This window comes from Equus quagga, chromosome 2, assembly GCF_021613505.1.
Source record: "Equus quagga isolate Etosha38 chromosome 2, UCLA_HA_Equagga_1.0, whole genome shotgun sequence".
Taxonomy (NCBI): Eukaryota; Metazoa; Chordata; class Mammalia; order Perissodactyla; family Equidae; genus Equus; species Equus quagga.
In genome coordinates this window covers 96,754,577-96,777,620 of record NC_060268.1, presented here as the reverse complement: position 1 = coordinate 96,777,620, position 23,044 = coordinate 96,754,577, and the positions used below count along the sequence as shown (strand labels likewise).

General features: G+C 36.4%; 1 protein-coding gene across 1 annotated transcript; it reads left to right on the top strand.

The window, feature by feature from the left end:
* The first annotated feature begins 5,669 nt into the window (after positions 1-5,669).
* On the top strand, positions 5,670-6,593 carry LOC124236395 (olfactory receptor 2L5-like). Its single transcript, XM_046655368.1, has one exon. The coding sequence runs from the start codon at positions 5,670-5,672 to the stop codon at positions 6,591-6,593; it is 924 nt and encodes a 307-aa protein (XP_046511324.1).
* The last annotated feature ends 16,451 nt before the right edge of the window (positions 6,594-23,044 follow it).

Sequence of the window (23,044 nt, the reverse complement as noted above, 5' to 3'; positions counted from 1 at the left end):
CCAGACGAACCCCCATTTGGGAAGAGGAAATGTCTTCCTCCCCTACATGTGTGTGTACAAATACTGCTTTCCAGATCTCTTTATAACTAAAATAATTATGGTTCTCAAGCTCTATATCCTTCTAAACAATTAAAATACACATTGCTTAAATAATCAATAAGAATATTAATTCCCAAGTAACTAAAGTAATATAAATTATATAATTTCTGTCCCTTCTTAGTAGAATCTATTGTGGAAACCGTTGAAGGGTTGTGGAATCTCATATAGGATTCCAGAAAATGATACTGTGGAGAACTAAGCTTGTCTAGACCCCAGAGGACATTCTTCTGGGTTATCTGATTCAGAATCTCCGAAAGTCATTTTGCAATGCTGTAAATTCTAGATAACTGATGACAATGCAAAATGAGTATTATCTATGGATATGCAGATACAAATATGACCAAAACTTTTAAAGAATGAAGGTAGATTTTGTGGAGCCAATGGGTTCAAAGTTCTCCTCAGAAACTGATGTGGTACCTATTTTATAGAATTCCTCACTTACAGGTGAATAAGGAAGTTCCCTTTGGGGAAAGTTCCACACTTTAGACTATTTCAGAGATCTTGAGAAGAGAGGAAGTGACTCAAATATGTATAAAACCTGATGGAGAGGTTTTTCTCACAATTAAATGCTTTTGAAAGTCCAGTCAGTGATTCCTTATAAAAGTCCCAGCAAAGCCAACTTAAGCCTTCTTTGGTAAATCCACATTTTTGCCTCATTATCCAAATAATCAGAACAAATGTGACCAGACCTTTTAATGACCAGAAAGATCTTTCTTTGAAATTAATTCTGATCAAAAGCAAGATGGTATAGAAAAAGATCTCCACTTCAGAGAAAAACTCTGCATTGTCTAGTTTCTAGAGGTCACACCATCAGATCCACCACCAGCTCTCTTGTAGTGATCTTATGATATGGTCTTATGTATGCTATATCACTCCATATCACTTATAGTATAGTCTTAAATAATTCAGTCCAAATCTATAGGAATCAGTTTTTCATCCTTATAATAATGAGACTATATTTGAACAATCTATTTCTTCTGTAAATATGTGATCACTAAAGTGAGGCTTTTTTTTCAGTTTTTATTTTCAACTGAATAGACGCATAGGAAAAAGACATCTATGCAAGGAAAATAATGTCTATTGAATTTACGTGATCGGAATTTGCAATTCACTTTGAAACTCTGGCAGCAGTTGGAGGGTCTTCATGATGCGGGAGTGAACCGAATGTATCCTGAATATATACATTTTCAACCTGATTTACAGAGGAGATGATATGGGCGTTTCTTTGTAATCAAAGTCTTCCAGGGAGAGATCCTTTGGGATTGGAAGCTGGAAATGAGTGTGAGTTCATTTAGAAGCTCTGAGAATGACATGTGCATTCTCGCTAGAATTGGATTGTTGCAGGTAACAAGGAGAATACGGTGACCACAGCAAAAAGAGAGAACAGAGGAAGTTCTTGAAATGAGCAAAATTTAAACACTAAACCAATTTATTTGGGCATAAAGGAATTTTTCATACACATTCTCAATCCTCCTTCATCTACAGTGAATTTCCATTTTAATAGCATTAATTTTTCTTATTTTAATTATTTAGTTTTGAGCAGTTAAAAAGATAACCACTCATTTTAGAATTGCCTCAACATTTTTGAAGGATAGACAGGATATCTCTTTAAATAAAATGTTAATATGCAAATATCTACATCTGTCCAACTAGCATTTAAACTAGCAGGAGAACCAGGGGAAGTAACTTAAAATCTCTGAATCTTTTATCATCGTCTATAAAGTGTCAGTGATTATACGAACCTCAAGAGCTAGTAGTCTCAAGAATTGTGACATGTCAGCTTACACCCAGTAGAGGTGTTCAATAAGAGTTGATATTTCTGTCTCTCTTCCACATATGGACCTCGTCTGGGCTCAATGCTTGTTTCTCCAATTCACAAGGAATGCATAAGTTTTAGTGGAATTTAAAAAAATCAAGACAGGTGAAAAATCTTTATAAATGATCTGTAAATGAATTAGTTATTGCTATTTCATTAGACAAAAGCAAAATAAAAGGGAAATAATCTAATTTATTTTTACAGAAGGAAAAATGATCTCTTTACTTTAGACCTTGAAACATATTCAGTAGCTGAGGCTGCTTCCCTTTCAGACCGAATACTTCTTTAAATGATGTTATAGGACAGGTTATTAGCTCATAAGGACAGAGGAACATAGAAGGTCAAAATGATGCTGTGTTGACAGTCACGTGGCATGGCATCGAAGAACACATCTGATTTGCCATTCATTATTTCTGTTCTGTGCGCTTTATCCTCAAGATTAAATGGATAATGTTAACTACCTCATGGAATCTTCGTCTGACTCGGCCCTATATAAAATATAAGTGATGGGAGTACTCTCAATGTTAATTTCACTGGTAATTACAAATAATTACATTTTAAATCTTGCAAATAATTGAAACAATGTAAATTATATCCTGTATTAGTCTAGTATGCTGGTCTCATGTTGAATCCAAATGCCAATTTATTTCAAAAAAATTGCTGTCCTCATTTTTCCTCAGCAAGTTGTCAACAGCCAGACAACAATTAAAAATCAATTGTTCCACAAGTGTCCCCAAGACCCGGCTGTAAGTTTCTTACAATTTATTTGGAGATTCATATATGCAATAACTTGAGTGCATGCAAATTGTTAACTGTGAAATAATTTTACATCACTTTAATATTTTATTTAAATAATGGCATTAACAACCCACAGGGTAAAATGTTGGTCTCATAATCCACTCCTCCTGACACAGGCAAATACTTCAAATTATTTTACAATTTTTCCCTATGTTTCCCTGATATTTTAAACAATACGCTTACCTTCTAAAGCTTGATTCCCAAATCCCAATTACTAGACCACGATTTGTGACTCAGGCCACCATAGAAGAGGGGCTGCCCCCTCCTACATCACCGTCTTCATCCTGTTCCCCTCTTCCCAAGCTCTCAACATAGTTACCTCCCACTCTATGTCTGGGGACGTGGCTTGCTGGCATTTTCTAGAACTTATTGATTGAACATAAAAAAATCTACCATTATTGGGGCTGGCCCCGTGGCCGAGTGGTTAAGTTCGCACGCTCCGCTGCAGGCGGCCCAGTGTTTCATTGGTTCGAATCCTGGGCACGGACATGGCACTGCTCATTAAACCACGTTGAGGCAGCGTCCCACATGCCACAACTAGAAGGACCCACAACAAAGAATATACAACTATGTACTGGGGGGCTTTGGGGAGAAAAAGTAAAAAATAAAATCTTTAAAAAAAAATCTACCATTATTACAAATCCTGATACTATTTTCTTGGCTGTTACTGCATGTTTCTTCTGATTACATTACTATTATGTCTCTCAAGAACAGTTTAGGATTTTATCTTTATAGGTGATATTGAGAACTGTCAGGAAATTGTTTTCAAGAAAATATTTAGAATTTACCAAAAGATCCTTTAATACGTTATTTCTCATCTACATTTCTGTGTTCTTTGTCAGCTATTTGAATATTGTAGCTTATATAGAATAGTTCTAAGAAAACGTTTTTTCACGATATTTACTCTGTAATTGTCTCATATGCACTTTTAGAAATGCCTATATGTTGGGTCAACTTACATCAGTTATCTAATTCTATCTTTTCTGAATCTCAAACTTTTGTTTGATTGTTTTCTTTCTGGTCCATTTTCTCCAATTTATCTTTTTAAGCTTTCATTTAATCTATTATATTAATTACTATATTCCTAATTTCCAGAAGTCCTTTATTCTTATCTGGCACTTTCTTTTTATTTACTTATTTTTTTGAGGAAGATTAGCCTTGAACTAACATCTGCCTTCTTTTTGCTGAGGAAGACTGGCCCTGAGCTAACATCAGTGCCCATCTCTACTTTATATGTGGGATGCCTGCCACAGCATGGCCTGACAAGCAATGAGCAGGTCCACAATAGGGATCCAAACTGGTGAACCCCAGGCCACCAAAGCGGAATGTGGTGGTTTCTTTTATATTACACATGGTATTTGTACTGAGGTTTTAACAACTTCTCATATTTCTCTGAATATTTTTTTTTTTGTGACAAAGATTAGCCCTGAGCTAACTGCTGCCAATCCTCCTCTTTTTGCTGGGGAAGACTGGCCCTGAGCTAACATCCATGCCCATCTTTCTCTACTTTATACGTGGGATGCCTATCACAGCATGGCATGCCAAATGGTGCCATGTCCGGACCCAGGATCTGAACCGGCAAACCCCGGGCCACGGAGAAGTGGAAAATGCAAACTTAACTGCTGTGCCACTGGGCCGGCCCTTGGATATAATTTTTTAATAAAGTTTTCTTGTACTTTTCCCAATCATTTTTAACTCAGTGTGTGTGGTGTATGTATGTGTGTGTATGTACGTCCCTCTTTCATTTGAGACATCTCCAAAAGTCTGATGACCATTCGTCTTAGAGCAATATTACAAGACTGAAATACTTCAAGCCTCTTTGGGCATAACACGCTAAGCTTGCTCGCTGACGGTGCTCCCTCTTCGGGAGATTCCCCTACTCAGCCCCACTAAGGAGGTTCTCAGGATGTCGTTTCCCTTCTCCATTTAAGTGACTCACTGCTTCTCAAAATTCCTCTTTTATCCCTGATTCCCCTCTTTGATCTCTTCCCCACTTTCTTTAAATTATAACATTAATTTTTTGTTACCATGTTAGTTGTGGTTTACAACAGAGAGGTGATAAATTTACGTGCTTATACACCCACAATTAGCTAGAAATGGAAAGAGTTTTAAACAAATGAAAACAAAAAGAAAAAAAAGAATGAGTAAGAAAGTGTGCCATGAAGCAACGGATAATGTTGTTTCTTGAAGCTGACAAGCAGATGCACAGAATAAATGTCTTCTTTCGGGAGAGCTTCTCTGGGCAGTCATGGAAACCACAATGAAATCACTGTATACATTCTCAGGAAAAGGATTACCTTTAACTAAAGCATTGGGAAGTTGGGTGAGGAGGCACTGGAGAGTGACTTTGCATAAATGGGACTTGGCAATAAGAATTCATTGCAGATTGCTGAAAAGAGGAAGGACGTAATTATACTTGACATCTAAAAAGCTTGATTTGGCAAGTTTTTTGAGGACACCTCAGAAAGGGGATATAGATCTGTAATATGAGCTGATGGGCTTCTGCAATTTCAGAGGTATTAGGGCTTAAATATAGAAGAGCAAATCATCCCAAAAGAGTCATGAAAATGTGTTCAAACGTGAGTCTATAATTTATGCATTTATGTTGACTTTCTGTGCATACATTTCAGGTGTAAGGCCTGACTTTGATGATACCTGAAATTATGTACGGAAATAAAATATTTATATCCTAACAAAGTCATTAGAGATGTATATTATTCTTACAAATTCACAGATTTCTAGAACATATTTTGGCCATAGACGTTGCCTCATCAAAATTTTATCTATGAGGCAAAAACTGGGATTTTTTTCAGAACAGGTAATTTTATTCTTCATTTAAGAGTTGTAATGTCTAATGAATAATCACAGTGTGACTAAAATAATGGATTAAAAATCGCTTATTGTGCTATACTAACGATGTTGTGTCTGTCTTTAGGAAAAACTAAATGAGTGCCCCATGGAAAATTCCAATCAGACGTCCACTGATTTCATCTTATTGGGGTTGTTTCCATCATCAAGAGTTGGCCTGCTCCTCTTCATTCTCATTGTTCTCATTTTCCTAATGGCTCTCTTTGGCAACCTGTCCATGATCCTCCTCATCCTCCTGGACACCCATCTCCACACTCCCATGTATTTCCTACTCAGTCAGCTCTCCCTCATGGACCTGAACTACATCTCCACCATTGCCCCCAAAATGGCTTCCAACTTTTTGCTCGGAAACAAATCTCCTTCATTGGGTGTGGGCTTCTTCTTCTTGACGTTAGCAGGGGCAGAAGACTTACTATTGGCCTCTATGGCCTATGACCGTTACGTAGCTATCTGCTTTCCTCTCCACTATCCCATCCATATGAGCAAAAGAGCGTGCGTGCTCATGATAGCAGGATCTTGGGTAATGGGTTCTATCAACTCCTGTGCCCACACTGCGTATGCCCTCCATATCCCTTACTGCCATTCCAGGGCCATCGATCACTTCTGTGATGTCCCAGCCATGCTGATTCTGGCCTGCATAGACACCCGGGTCTATGAGTACACAGTGTTTGTGAGCACCACCCTCTTCCTCATGTTGCCTTTCATTGGCATTGCATACTCCTATGGCCGGGTTCTCCTTGCTGTCCACCGCATGCACTCAGCAGAAGGGAGGAAGAAGGCTTATTCGACCTGTAGCACCCACCTCACTGTGGTGACTTTCTACTCTGCACCTTTTGCTTACACTTATCTATGCCCGAGGTCACTCCGATCTCCAACAGAGGACAAATTTCTGGCTGTCTTCTACACCATCCTGACCCCGATGCTCAACCCTATTATCTACAGCCTGAGAAACAAGGAGGTGATGGGGGCTCTGAGAAGAATGAATCATAGAATCCTTTCTGTGAAAATGTAACCAACTATCTAACTCAGTCCCCAAGCCTCAGTTACACATCAATTCATCTATGTCCCTTCATAAAAAAAAAATTCCATGATTAGAGTGAAGGAACTAAAATTAATCTAGTAGATTTAAAAAGTGGAGGGTTCACATAATAATTGTATATCGTATGGCAATATATTTTTTTTCTTCGTGATCCTTTTTTCCATCAGTATAAAGGGAATGTACTTTCCACTAACTCAGGGGCAAAAAGTTTTTATTAACACATATAAATGAAAATGAAAAATGCATAAACTGATTATACCATTCAACATACCAGTTCTATAATACTTTTTTATCTCCCAATAAGTGGTTAGGATGGACCTAATCTAATTGGAAACAAAATAATAACTTTTCATTTGTATAATAATTTACACTCTTTTCAAGCTTTATTGAGGCATAATTGACAAGTAAATTTGTATATTTTTAAGATGCATGGTGTGATGATTTGATATAATAATGCATTTTGAAATCATCACCACAATTAAGCTAATTAACATATCCATCATCTCACATGGTTACTTTTTTTTGGTAAGAACAGGTAAGACCAACTTTCTTAGCAAAGTTCAAGTATATAATACAATTCTCTTAACTATAGCCTCTCTATTCTACATTAGACCTCCTGCATATGCAAAATTTTGTAACTTTTTACTAAAATTTTCCCATTTTCCCCCTCCCCCAGCTCCTGGGAAACGCCGTTCTACACTCTGCTTCTAAGAGTCTGACTTTTTTGTATTCCACATATAAATGAGATCATGCAGTAATTGTCTTTCTGTGTCTGGCTAATATCACTTAGCATAACGTCCTCCAGGTTTATCCATGTTGTCAGTGACACGATTTCCTTCTTTTCTAAGGCTGGATAACATTCCATTGTGTGTATATTTACCACGTTTTCTTCTACAGTCATCCATCGATGGAAACTTAGGTTGTTTTCATGCCTTGACTACTTGGCTGCTATATATAATGCTGCAATGAATGTGGGAGTGCAGATACCTCTGTGAAATAGTGATTTTATTTTCTTTGCACATATACCCAGAAGTGAGATTGCTGTATCATATGGTAGTTCTATTTTTAATTTTTAGAGGAAACTCCATGCTGTTTTACATAATGATTACAACAATTTATGTTCCATCAACAGTGGGAGAGATTTGAAGAGGTTATATGAATTTGGATATTTTTATACTCATGTTAATTAAGCATTTAGTGTTTACTAGAGTACTAACTTATCAACAGCTTGACTTATAGAATGGCAATTGCTTATAAGTTGCTACTCTCCAAATTTAAATTAAGTGGATTTTTCTCATCACAGGGAACTGAATTATAAAATTGTAATAATGTGGGAAAAGATAATAGTTGCTTGCTGATGAAAGATTTACTTCATCTCGCTTAACTATATGACACTAAAGTTTGGAGAAATTTGAAAATTATTATTAAGGACAAAAATATGACATAAAAGACAATTACTGCTTAAGATCAGTGACCAAATACTTACTAAGCATTTCATACATTGTAGGGGACACAAAGACACGTTTCACACAAAATGGTGAGCCAATATGACAGTTGCAAGCTGACATGAATGTTTTATTCTTTCGTTGCAATCAATCAATCAATCAACATTTTCACAGTGTTTTCTAATTGAACATTTTTAGGATCTCTCTTCTTCAATCCCTGTAATCACTTTCTTACTTCAGGTCCTTATCTTCTCTTTACTAGAGTATTTTCCAGCAAGATTTTCCAATTGAATTAAATGAGATTTGGAATATATTACTATCAGCTAAGGTTCTTAACTGGAAATAAATAATAAATTCTATCCAGTTTAAGCTGATAACATACTAAAAATGATCGAAAGAACTATAGAATCTCCAGAAATGGAGGTGAGTCATGTCTGAAGACTGTGCAAACATAAGGAATGTTCTATATCAGCCTGAGAATGGACCCTGTGATGATACCACTGTTTCCCCTTCTGGATGCCATTTCCAGCCTCAGAACCACGTGATGGGCTCCTCCAGAAACCTCGTGAATTTGTTCCTCCTGCAGCCATGTTCCCTTAGAGGTTGTGCACTTGCCCTGGTTCTTTGAGTGACTCACTCCCAAATTAAAGCCTGCAAATAGAGGACCTAATGCAAATTGTGGGCAGTATGTCTTGGCCACAGCTGTAAGTCAGGCAGGGAATTGAACATTTTGGTTCTATCACAGATATTGAAGTGTTCGTCCATTATCCATGTCAAAAGAGAGTTCAGATAAAAAAATAATGATAAATGAATTCTATACTTTACACCTAACCAGGAATTCTACAGCACCTCATTTATCTATTTACATGGGTCATTGTGAGTGAGATATATATAAGAATATCTGAAAAGTTTGTTTTAGGTACAGTATCTGGGGAAATAGACATAAGAGATGGAAAAAGTAGAAACCATTTGGCTTTCATTCCCCAATTAGGCCACAAAGACTTCCTATGACCCTATTTGGACAGACACAAGTGAGAGGAAGCAGAGAGAGAGAGAGCCTACCATGAGGTTTGTGAAAGTATTGCACAAGCACTGGTGCCTCCACGGCTTCGTGATTTAATGTGACCCTGAGCTGTGTAGAAAAGTCATCTCTACAATTCATTAATGGACTTAAAGTAGTGGCAACAATGCAGAAATGTTTCTCACTCTCTTTGGCATCTCAAGGTCCTGCGTCTTTCACATGTTCTGGAATGGCGTCTTCCTCATTCCAGCTATTCTCATTCATTTTATGAAGCTAGGAGAATCTGGAGACGACTGTGTTACTCTGCCTGTACTCTTCCAACACAAATCTTGGTTTTTCTTCTCTCTCTCTTTAAATCCAGACTGGCTTGAAATTGCTCTTGGAGTTACCTAACTAAAATACATATTGGTGATGTTACTTTTTTCTAGTATTGTAAGAAATTATCTCCTTCAGCTGGCTCATTCCTACATCTGCAGGATCATAGAGCACAACTCCCTACCTAAAACCTTATTTGCTCCTCATGATAAATTGGCTGCAGTTCTTGAAAAGTCACATCTGTAGCAGGCATACACTTGGCCGTACCTTCAGTATATAATCCACCTTCTTCATGGAAAGTTCTTTGATGGGATAATTAATATTTCTCACTGTTCTTAAAGTTTGAGATCAGGGATCATTTACATAAGACAGTTGTATCTTTCCTCTCTGCTTTCATAGATGTTAATATTCCTACTAATGAAACAAGTAACCATGAGATTGTCATCATCATTTTTACTATCACTTCACGGACCATTAACTGTTTTTTTTTCTCTTCTTAAAAAATCTATTATTGAAATATGATATACAAACACTTGATAGATTTTCACAGATTGAAACTGCTGCAGCTGGCAACTGAATTGGGAAGTAGACATGCCTAGTACCTCACAAGCTACCCATGTGTTCCCTTTCATTATCTATCACCTCCAAAGTACCCCTTTTACAACTTCTGATAACATTCATTTTGTCATTTAAATTTTTGTGTCTGGCTTCTTTTCCTTCACCTTATGTCTGTTAAATTCATTCCAGTTATGTGTGCTTTTGAGGTTCATTAATTCACTTTGCTACTGAGTATTCCATTTGGTAACTATCCTCTAATTACTTATGCATTTTTGTTAATGGGCATATGTGAATATTGGAGGGTTTAATCGTTACAAATGCTGTTGCTGTGAATGTTTTTGAACGTGTCTTTTGAAGACTATATGGAAGAATTTCAGTTGAAAGTGACCCAGGAGCGTAAGTTCTAGGTCGTTGGTCATACTTAGATTTATCTTTTCCCCCAGCTTTATTGAGGTTTAATTGACAGATAAAAATTGGATATATTTAAGATGTACACATGGTGATTTGATAAATGCATGGGTCATTAACTGTTCACCATCAATGGCTTGCTATTTTCTTCACATGCCCAGATCTTCCTTACTGAGTGTTTGTTCTACCTTCCAAATATTTGCACCTCAAAGCATGTCTTGCTTATTCTTAGCCCATTACATTTTCATATATTATTAGAATTTGCTTGCAAAATTTTCACCAAAAAAATTTTGGATTTTGAGTGTAATTACATACAATTTGGATGATTTTTTTTGGAAAAATAAAATTTTTCCCATGTTGACTCTTGATTTATTAACAAAAGATATCTCACAACATATCAAGGCTGAAAAACATCCATATCCTACTACATTTATATGAAAATGTTTTTCTTTTAATTTTTCATGGATATTTCCCCCTAAAATTATGAAAATATTTATCACCAGAATCTTACATTTTGGAGACATAGAATGGGGTTTCCTTTTCAAAATAAATAAATGTTATTATTCATTTAAGAGTTGTATGCTTTTAAGAATAATTCAACTAAACTGGATACAGAAATTTAAAAAAAATTAAAAAGCTCAGGATTTCATTTAAGTTCTATACTCTTTTTTCTCATTTTAGAATAAACCAAATGCCATGACCCCACACCATGTTTGGTTTGGTGGTGTCCCCTGGTGAGGTATGCAGCTCTCAGTCCCAACCTCTTTCCACTGCACTCCTGGGGACTACGAGGGTATTTCAGAAGCACTTTGTTACCTGGGTTTTCTAGGGCATGTAGCCGCTCACTAGGTACTTCTGTTACTGAACAGAGCACAACTTCTATCTCCTTACTCATTATTGGTCTAAGATCTATTTCTTTATGATTCTATCCTTGACAGGTTTATATTTCTAAGGAATTTATTAATTTCTTCTATGTTGCCCAATTTGTTGACATAGAACTTTTCATAGTAGTTTCTTATGGTCTTTTCTATTTCTGTGGTAAAATTTGTAATGTACCCTCTTAATTTATAATTTATTTATTTGTGTCCTCTCTTTTTTCTTTATTAATCTAGCTAACATTTTGTCATTCTTGTTTATCACTTCAAAAAACCTATTCTTAATTTTCTTCATATTTTTGATTATTTTTCTGTTTTCTATTTCGTTAATTTCTGCTCTAATCTTTGTTATTTCTTTCCCTTTGCTAACTTTGAGCTTAGTTTGTTCTTCTCTTTCTAGTTCCTTGAGGTGTAATGTTAGGTTGTTTATTTGAGGATTTTTTTTATGTTGGTGTAAGTTTTAAACTTTCCTTTTGCTACAGCTTTTGCTGCAACCCACACATTTTGGTATGTTGTGTTTCCATTTTTGTTTTTCTCAAGATATATTTTTAATTTCAATTTTATTTCTCAGTAAAGAAATAAAGCATAGAAAGAACCAAATAAAAATTTTAGAACTGAAAAAATATAGCACGAATATTTAAAAAAATAAATATTGGAAGGGCTAAGTAGTAAAATGGAAAGGATAAAGGAAAGAACCAGTGAAAATGAAGATAGAACAATAGAGATTGCCCAACCTAAAAAAGAGAAGAAAATAAAACAAATGAATATGGACTCAAGAACCTCCAGTACAATAACAAAAGATCTAATATTAATGTTATTAGTGTCTTCCCCAAAACAGGGTACAAATAGAAAAGGCTGAAACAGTAAAAGAGTAATCAAAGAAAGAATGGCTGAGAATTTCTCAAATTTGGTAAAAAACACAACTAAAGATTCAATAAGCTGAGGAATCACCAAACAGGAAAAGCCCAGAGAAATCCACAGTACAACACATCATAATCAAACTTCTGAAAACTAAAGATGAAGAAAAAATTTTGAAGAAAGTAAAAACAAAAAAGACACTACATGTAGAGAAAAAAATCAAATGACAGTGAATTTCTTAGTATAAACTATGGAAATCAGAAGGAAGTAGCACAACGTTGTTTAGTGTAGGAAGAAAAGAATTATCAATCTAGAATTTTATATTCAGAGAACACATTCTTAAACAATAAATGGGAAATAAAGACTTCCTTGAATTAAGAAAAAAACTAAGAGAATGTATCACCAACTGGCTTACCTAAACAAATAACTAAAGATAGTTCTTAAAACAGAAAGAAAGCGACAAAAGAGGGAAACTTGAAACATCAGGGGAAAAGATTTCTTGTTTTCTAAATTATATTTAACAGTTGAAAAGAAATTATAACATATCTGATGCGGTTCTCAAAGTATATAGAGGACGTACTTAAGACACATTATAAACAAGAACAGCCAAAGAAACTTAAAGGGAGGTATGTTTTCTACACTTTACTCAAACTTATAAATGTTAACATGTAGACAATGAGAAGTTTTGTTTGTCTAATGTAATGTCTAGAGAAACCACTAAACATCCATAAAACAAGATACACCCAAACACACTAAAGATAATTTAAAGTGGAATTCAAAAATAAGTTCATTTAACCTACAGGAAAGCAGAAAAAAACAGAGGCAACAAACAAAAATGGCAGACATAAGCCCTAATTTATCAATAATTGCATTGAAGTTAATAGTTTAAACACAACAATTAAATCACACAGCCTGTTAGAGTGGATTTGAAAAGAAAAAGTAACCCAACTATATACATCTACAATAAACTCAACTCAAAAATGATGATATACAGAGGTTGAAAGTGTAATTATCTGAAAAATATACACAATGAAATATTAATAAAAAATTGAGTGGCTATATTAATATCAGATAAAGTAGACTTTGGGGCAAAAATAATTTTACTAGATACAGAGACGAGTGTTACATAATAATAAAAGGGGCAATGCACCAAGAAAGCATCACAGCCTTACATGTGTGCGCACTGAACAACAGAGCGACAAATAAGCGGGGCAAGAACCGCTGAAACTGAAAGAAAGTTACAGCCCTCATGAATTTAGACACAAAAGTTCCTACCAAAATATTAGCAAATAGAGTTCGGTGAAATACACAAATAATTATACCCCATAACCCTTATTTAAGCATGCGAAGCTGGTTCATATTTGAAAGTCAGATAATGTTATCTATCATTTTCAAAGGCTAAAATGAAAAAAAAGGCTTTACATGCTCACATCATGTTATGCAGAAAAGGGATTTGACAAAGTTTAACACCTATTCATAATAAAAGACTTCTGAAAATTAGAAGCTAAGAGGAATGTCCTAAAACTTGACCAAAAAATATTTATAAAAACTTAAAACTGATATAATATTTCTATCTATTTTGTTTTACCCCAAGACGGAATGTTTTCTCCCTAGGAATGAGAACAAGGCAAGGAGTCTGTTCTCATAATTTTTATTCCCCACAGTTCTAGAATTTTTCCAGTACAAAAGGCAAAATAAATAAATAAATAAAAGGGATATAGATCAGAAAAGAAATAACATTGTCCCCATTTGCAGATAGCATGATGGTCTCTATAAAGTTCCACCAGTCTAAAAGAACGCTCCAAGTACTAATTAGTGAGTCCAGGAAGGTCACATAGTTCAACGTATAAAAAAATTGTATTATCTATATACTAGACAGGAACACATGAAAACTGAAATAAAAATTTTAGTAGAAATTCTGGGAAGATGGCCATGTAGGAGGATTCTGAACTCACCTCATCCCATGGACACAACAAATCTACCACTACCTGTGGAGCAATTTCTTCTGAGACAGCTGTGGAAAATGGATAAAAATAACCCCCACCATGAGGGACGACACTGACAGGGTTGGAAGAGGCAGACATATACTTCTGTTGAGGAAAAACTACATCTAGCCATGGCAATTCTTGGCTGGGAGCAATCTTGAAGGTATAAAGCTTTTCCTGGATGAGTGGGGATTTGTGTGGGTGATCCATGCCACAATGGGCATCCCAGCCTTAGATGGAGGACAACTGAGATAAGACATCACAACACTTGGTGTTGTTGACATTGGAAGCCGATGGGGAATGCCACTAGAAAAACTATCAAACTATTTTCATAGTGGCTGCACCAGTTTTCATTCCCACCAGCAGTGTATGAGGGTTCCCTTTTCTCCACAGCCTCTCCAAGACTTGTTATTTCTTATCATTAATTATAGCCATTCTGATGGGTGTGAGGCAATATCTCATTGTGGTTTTGATTTGCATTTTCCTAATAATTAGTGATGAACATCTTTTCATGTGCCTGTTGGCCACCAGTCTATCTTCTTTGGAAAAATGTCTTCAGATCCTCTGCCCATTTTTTGATTGGGTTGTTCATTTTTTGTTGTTGAGTTGTATGAGTTCTTTATGTATTTTGGAAATTAATCCCTAGTTGGACACGTGATTCACAAATATTTTCTCCCAGTTTGTGGATCATCTTTTAATTTTGTTGACCGTTCCCTTTGCTGTGCAGAGGACTTTTAGTTTGATGTACTCCCATTTGTTCATTTTTTTCTTTTGTTTTCCTTGTCTGAGTAGACGTTATTTGAAAAGATGCTTCTACGATGAATGTTAAAGAGTGTACTCCCTACATCTTCTTCTAGGAGTTGCATGGTTTCAGGTCTTACATGCTAATCCTTAATCAATCAAATCTTTTAATCCTTTGTGAGTTAATTTTTGTGTGTGATGTGAGATAATGGTCTAATTTCATTCTTTTTCACATGGCTGTCCAGTTTCCCCAATGTCATTTATTGAAGAGGCTTTCCTTTCTCCATTGTATGTTCTTGGCTCCTTTGTCAAAGATTAGCTGTCCATAGATAATGTGGTTTCAGTTCTGGGCTCTCAATTCTGTTCCATTGATCTGTGTGTCTGTTTTTCTGCTGGTATCATGCTGTTTTGATTACTATAGCCTTGTAATATATTTTGAACTTAGGGATTGTGATGTTCTTTTTTCTCGGGATTGCACTGGCTATTTGGAGTCTTTTTTTCCTTACAAATTTTTTTATTTTATTTCCATGAAAAATGTTATTGGGATTCTGATTGGGATTGTATTGAATCTGTTGATTGCTTTAGGTAATATGAATATTTTAACTACATTTATTCTTCCAATCCTTGAACATTGAATGTCTTTCTATTTCTTTATGTCTTTTTCAATTTCTTTCAATAATGTCTTAGAGTTTCAGTGTATAGATCTTCCACTTCTTGGTTAAATTTATTCCTAGGTACTTATTCTTTTTGTTGTTACTGTAAGTAGCTTTGTATTCTTGATTTCTCTTTCTGCTAGTTTGTTTTTAGTGTTTAGAGATGGCATTGATTTTAGTATGTTGATTTTTTACCCTGCCACTGTACTGCATTTATTATTTCTAATATTATTTCTAATATTCTAATTGGTGGATTCTTTAGGATTTTCTATATAGAGAGTCATGTCATCCACAAATAATGATAGTTTTACTTCTTCTTTTACAATTTGCATCCCTTTTATTTCTTTTCTTGCCTAGCTTCCCTGGCTAAAACTTCCAGTACTATCTTGAAAATGAATGATGAGAGTGAGAATACTTGTCTTGTTCCCATTCTCAGAGGAAGAGCTTTCAGGTTTTTACCATTGCATATGATGTTAGCTGTGTGTTTGTTAATAGGGGCTTTATTACATTGAGGTAGTGTCTGTCTATACCCATTTTATTCAGAGTTTTTATCATAAACGGATGTTGGATCTTGTCAAATGCTTTCTCTGCATCTATTGAGATGATCATGTGATTTTTATTCTTCATTTTGTTAATATAGTTGTATTACATTGATCAGTTTGTGGAGATTGTATCATCCCTACATCCCTGGAGTGAATCCCACTCAATCATCGTGTATGATCCTTTTAATGTATTGTTTTATTTGATTTGCTAATATCGTGTTGAGGATTTTTGCATCTATGTTGATCAGTGATATTGGCCTGTAATTTTCACTTTTTGTACTGTCCTTGTTGTTTTTGGTATCAGGGTAACATTGACCTCAGAATGAGTTAGGAAGCATTCCCATCTCTTGAATTTTTGGGAAGATTTTGTGAAGGACAGGTATTAAATCTTCTTGAGTGTTTGGTAGAATTCCCCAGAGAAGCTGTCTGCTCCTGGACTTTTGTTTTATGGGAGGTTTTTTTATTACTGTTTCCATCTACTTGTGATTGGTCTATTCAGATTTTCTATTCCTTCTTGATTTACTTTTGTTAGGTTGTATGATTCTAAGAATTTTCTGACTCCAATTTGGAGTTTTTAATAATACCAAATTAATCCAAAATTCCAATTAAAATCAGAATTGACAATTATTTAATTTGAATCTTTTTATGTAACATTGTAATGAGGTACTAGAGTGCAGTAAAACAAAATAAATATGGTGTATAATATTTGAAAAGTTAAAAAATCCTTTAGTTATTTGAAGATGATACGATTATCTACATAAAGAATAGAATAAAATCTATAGGAAATCTTTTAAAGCATGACAAAAATCATCCTGCAAATGTAAAATCAATATTATCACTTATCACTCAAAGCCACTTGTCAGTTTATGAACAGACAGATAACAGAAGAATAAGCTTAAAAAACAATATGCATTTAAAAATATTTCACTTTACTAATAACAGGATATGTACATATTATTATAACCTTCAGAGACCTAGAGACATGCGTAAGAATGTACATGAAATATGTTGCTGTATTGTCTGTGGGAACAGCCCAAATTTCCATTCACATAGGAATTGGTAAACACATCATGGTAAAAAAAATAAAATATAATTCCACAACTCAGATAAATGAACCACATCTACATATCTCCACATGTCTCTACAGCATTCAAAATTATTGTGTATAAGTGCCAGCTTCATAATAATATGCATGATATATCATATGTTTTAAATATTAGTGTTTCAAGCAACAATAAGTAACTTTTGTGGATTTATACATTTTTATCCAAAAATTGAACCATGCATTTGTTTCCTCTATCATGGTTAGTGAAGGAAACTAAACAAGAGGGGTTTTAGTAAAGGAATTCAGTGCTGGGCACTTAGGGACTGACTACCTCCACTCAAGACACTCTGCTCCAGCATAATTCAGCAACAATCCATGTGGGTACATTCCCTACAAGAAGGAGGAGAATGGATTCTGGAAGGCTCTTGCAGAAATTGTGGAGGGTGCTACTTCTAAAATGTTGACTAGTGGTGAGAACTGTCAAATAGAGACAGAAGTGACCTCCGGTCCACTCTACATCTCTACTCACTGGAGCAGACATCAAACTGGCCAAACAGGTGACACTTATAGAGGATCAAGGAAGCAAGGTAGTCTAGGGAATAATTTTTGTTGGATTTCAACTAGAAGAATGGTGAAATGGAGTTTGAGTAAGAAAATCCATAATATTCATCATAAAAGGGGATTGACTAATACTGACTTTACGCTACTTGTTACTGCTATAGCAATAGAAGGAGTGAAAAAAAGATGATATTAGGAAAGGCACAAAAGGGCCTCATTTCTATCTGCATTTTATATATTTTTTAAAAGGTATCAGACAAATATAAAATTTTAAGTAAGATTAACCTAGATCCTAGGTTTCTAAATGTGTGTTATATTATCCATACTCTTATCTTCATGTTTGAAAAATTTCAAGGTGTATTAATTATCTGTTATTTTTATTAAAGTATTCTGAATTTGAAACATATACTTTTTGTCTACTGATAAGATTGATAAGATGCTCTAAAGTTGAGGATGCTTATCTTTTTGGATCCTTGGTAGTCTTAAAGACTACCCCAAAGAAATCTTTCGTCATGGATACATAATGACTCATTATAAAGTGAGATGATAAAATATGTTCCAGCAGCATATTTCTAGGAGACAGATTTTTACCATATTTTCCTTGTATATATACAGACTGATTACAATAAATTATGTAGTGATTATATTTTGGAGTGAAAATCTACCTTTACTTGATACTAATAAATTATTCTAATTTCTTTTTCATTTGCAGGTTTGAATTACCCCACTTTGGCTTCATGCCTTTATATTTGGACAACAGGAGACAGTGTCTTATTCATAAAAGCTTGTCATATATGTGGTAACTATTGCACCCAACACAGGCTGACTACACTTAACAGGTTTGGTGCGAAGTTCAGAGAGAGGACACTTAAGTGCTATGGCACTCAATTCTCTGCCAGGTGTTACCACGGCAACTGCACAACTTTATTGCCTTTCAGTTTGCTAATAAAGGGTCATTACTCATCCCTGAGAATTTCCTTCAATTCCTCTAATAGATTAAGGATCCAATTAACCAGATTCTAAGTGGGAAAGATAAAGTTTTAACTCTTGCTAATTGGAAGTCTATTTAACAAGGCTCTGTGGGCTCTTAACTTTACCAACTTATTAAAGTTACTCACCACAGTCCCAGTTGACTCATTTAATGAGACCCTGAAGACTGCTTTTCCAATTAAGGTCTTTCCTTCCATGCTGGGAGCACATAGTTTCTGTATTAGTGTCTTGTTATCTCCATTAGTGAAAATCCCATCCCCAATGATTTAAAAGAAAAAAGTGAATCAAAGATTCTTAGAATTTATCTAGACTTCCAGGCAGTTGGAAGTGCCCTTCAACTTCTGTTTACCAATTTTACAAAAGATCTACTGAGTAATAGATGACTTCACAATCTCAAGACATTTTAGAACGCATATAAATAAAAGTATACATATGTCAGTGATTTTGTAGTAGGTCCAACAAACCCAGTAGTGATTAGGAAGGATTGTGTGGCAACCTCCAAATCTAGAAGGTTGGGGAGATGCTGTTATTTCCAGTCTTTCTTTTTTTCTTAATAATTTAATATGTGAGCATTTAAAGAAACTAAAGAAGAACCTCTTAGACAATTTTTTAGCCAATCATTTCATTTAGTTGCACTACATTTCTTAAGAAGGAAAAGGAGGAAGGCTATCAGACCATTTTATTTCTGAGGTCCTTTTCATCTCTTAAAGGCTGTGGTATATTATTGATATATTCACTTTCAATGGTAGGGAGGCGTCGGAGTGCTAAGGCTCTGTGGCTTTAAGACATGAGGATACTGATCCAAGGACACAGAACCTCAACTTCCCTCTTGGATTCCCCGTAGCCACTCACACAGATGGTCTTTCTGAGAGAAGTATGCAGTGTTCAACCCCAGGCAAAAAGATTCTTTTTAAATCCCACGATTTTTGGGGTTTGTCTTTCTCCAAATCCCAATTTAGTTGCTTAAAGCTCTGAACCTGACCGCAAAGCTTCTCTAGTCATCATGTGTTCCCTCTATTTCCCTTCTGCCCAGATTCACAGGCAAGCTCAGCATCTCATGGATTCCACTCTGAGAGTGAGGAAATGTGGCCCCAGGAAGGCACACACTGGGAGAAAGTAGGGGAAAGCCTCTCCATAAAGACTGAGACTAGAGATATTTTGTTTGTTTTGAAACTTGGATTTCAAACATTAGATTAGTCATTATATCAGTTTATCATGTCACAGCTGTATAGTTTCTCCTCATAATAAAACACAAAATGTGAGGGAACATCCCATGAAAGTACATCCGTCTGACCCTGTTTTATGACAATGAGGTGAAGTGAAATGTGTTTCTGCCTGTGGTCGTGCGTTGGCCCTAAATGTCTGTCTGCCTCACGTGTTTTCAGGTAGGACATTTCCCAAAGGAAAATGCTCTGGTCTATCTTCTGTAATGATCATTCTCATCACTTGGAAGTAGAATCTAAAAAAGGTACAGATGGAATTGCAAGAATTTACCTGCTTCCCCTGACACGTCTAAAGATCTGTCTTCTAGATTCATGACCCAACTTATTTCTTTAACTGAGTGAAGCTAAGCGTTTTTTGTTGTTGTTGAAAAGGGAGAACCAGAGGAGAACTGGGTTCTAAGCTATGCTGAAGACCAATATTTCCCTGAGTTGTGTTGTAGTTCTTATAAACACTGTCCATTTACATGTAGGACCACAAATAGCCACATTTTCAGGCTTCTTTCTTTGTAGCAAGAATTGGTAATATCTTGTTCCCTTCTTTTGAGTACATAGCACCCTCTCTGCAGAGTATTTCTGAGTAATAAAACATCATGGCCACAGAGCAATGTACGGAAGGGCTGTCTTTTTCCAAATTGGGGTTATTAAGAACAGTGATGCCAAGAAAATTCTCATATATTTTTCCTGGAGTCCATGTGCACAAAATTTTTTTTGGTTATAACCAGAAGTGGAGTTTTTAGCTCAGGTTATTCATGAATTTAATTTTCCAACATTATACTGAGTAGACTTTCAAAATAGGTAATACGAATTTATGCATACCCCATTCATTATGAGATTTTGTTGATTCCTAGATAACTCATGACACTGTGAGCCTGTTAAAAAACTTTTTTACACTTGCTGTGTTTGGTGGTATCTCATTGTGAATTTAATTTTTATTTCTCTGATTTCTGAGGTTAAACAGCTTTTCATCTATTTACTTAACATTTCCATTTCCTCTTTGAGAAATGCTTGCTGAAATTTTTTGCTCTTTTATCATATGGTTTGTCTGCTTCTACCTTATTTATTTACTAAAGTTACCTATATGTTCAGGAGACTTGATTTTCAGAAGGCTCAACCCAATATAATGGCACTGCACTCTGCTTGCTTCCTTTCTTGGGCTTTCTTCTTTACACTGAGACAACAAAAATCACAGGACATTCTTGATGCCTGGGCATATTCAAGGCAGAAATGTGCAATCAGGAGATGAGATCCCAATGACAACTTTCTTCTCCCGTCTCCTGCCTTGGAGGACTCTCCTACGTGAAATTCATTCGGATTTGCAGAAAGTGGTCTTATGAAACCAAACCATAATTGACATCCAGTGGTGGCTGACTAGAATGCACATCCCTGTTGGTGCCCTATCCTGCCTTGCCCCAACCCTCTTCTTTTACTCCTGGACCCTAGGATGTGTCTCTCTAATTAAGTAGTAGTAGCTGAGCCTTTGCTCTGGCTTTGCTTTCTGGGGATCCTGGACAAGGAAGATTTAGGAAGAGAGCGCCTGAAAGGAGACTCTCGAGATGGCATAGGGATGACATTGTTGATGGTGAGTGGGTGATGATCCCCATGGCACTCAGAGACACTTAGCCTGCGGCTGAACTGGATGAGACACAGCTGACACAGGAGAATGTGGCGTATGTGGTAGCTGTAACACTTGAACGGTATGATGAAAATTATAAGAATTTTGCAATAACTTGGCTCTTGTTAAAAATCATTGAATATTGAAAAAAGAAGTTGTAAAGTTCAGAGTATCCAATTGCCAATTGCAGACATTCTGAAAAAGCCAAAGGGTCACTGTGTCAGGTGTGGAGAGACTCTCATCTTGAAGCAAAAGTAAGACTATGCCAAAAATCAGGTCAAGAATTTAATTGTAAGGTTATGAAGCTGCACTGGATGCTGGATTCATAGTCCCAACTGGCTTCTTGTGCCAAAATCAGGATCCTGACAGGATATGACTAAGACACGAGAAATGAATCAGTACCGTTGAGGGGGATGAGCCTGTAAACCTTTGAAAAAAAGGTTGTTTTTTTTTTTTTTTTGAGGAAGATGAGCCCTGAGCTAACTGCTGCCAATCCTCCTCTTTTGGCCAAGGAAGGCTGGCCTTGAGCTAACCTCCATGCCCATCTTCCTCTATTTCATATGTGGGACGCCTACCACAGCGTGGCTCGCCCAGCGGTGCCAAGTCCACAGCCGGGATCTGAACCGGCAAACCCCGGGCCGCCGAAGCGGAATGGGCGCACTTAACCACCGCGCCACCGGGCCGGCCTAGTGGCTTTCGTCGCATTTCTTAAATAGAATTTTTAACCCTTAGGAACCTTAATTTTTGTGAAAACTAAGCAGTCAGCAATTAGGAACTGTCCTTCCCATGAGCATTCTGTTGCTTGGCCAATTTCTAAACACTTGGCCACTTTTAGAAACATGGGATTTCATAGGTTTATCTTTTCCTTCACTTTATTTGATTTCATCTCACTTTATTTTTTGGGCGGAGAAGATTGGCCCTCACAGAGCTAACACCTGTTGCCAATCTTCCTCTTCTTTCTGCTTGAGGGAGAGCTGGCCTGAGGTAACATCTGCGCCCCACTTCCTCGATCTTGTGGACGGGATGCCACCACAGCCCGGTATGAGGAGCGGTGGAGGTCCACGCCTGGGATCCGAACCCACGAAACCCGGGCCGCCCAAGCAGAGCACGGGAACCTAACCAGACGCCACCGGGCCAGCCCCCATCATAAAATCTCTTCGGTTTACTTTATTTATTTATTTGTGTGTCGGTTGGTTGTTGTTTTATTATTTTTGGCTGGGAAGATCAGCCCTGAGCTAGTGTCTTCTGCCGATCTTCCTCTTTCTGCATTCCACGGCACAGCCAGACGAGCAGTGCTCGGTCCACGCCTGGGATCTGAACCCGAGAACCCCGTGCTGCTGAAACCGAGTGCACGAGTGCACGAGCTTAACCACTATGCCTCCGGGCCGCCGTCCTTTGTAAAATATTTTAATGAAGCACAAGACGTGTTTATCAATAGACCCAAAGGTCTTTTAGCTTCCGTATCCTCACAAACCAAAAGTAGATAAACTTCTATTTAGTCGTTCACGTCTCAGGTTCTATCTAACTCGGAAATGATCTACATCATCAAGGAAATTTTTTTTGTTTTAGGTTTGGCACCCGAGCTAACGACTGTT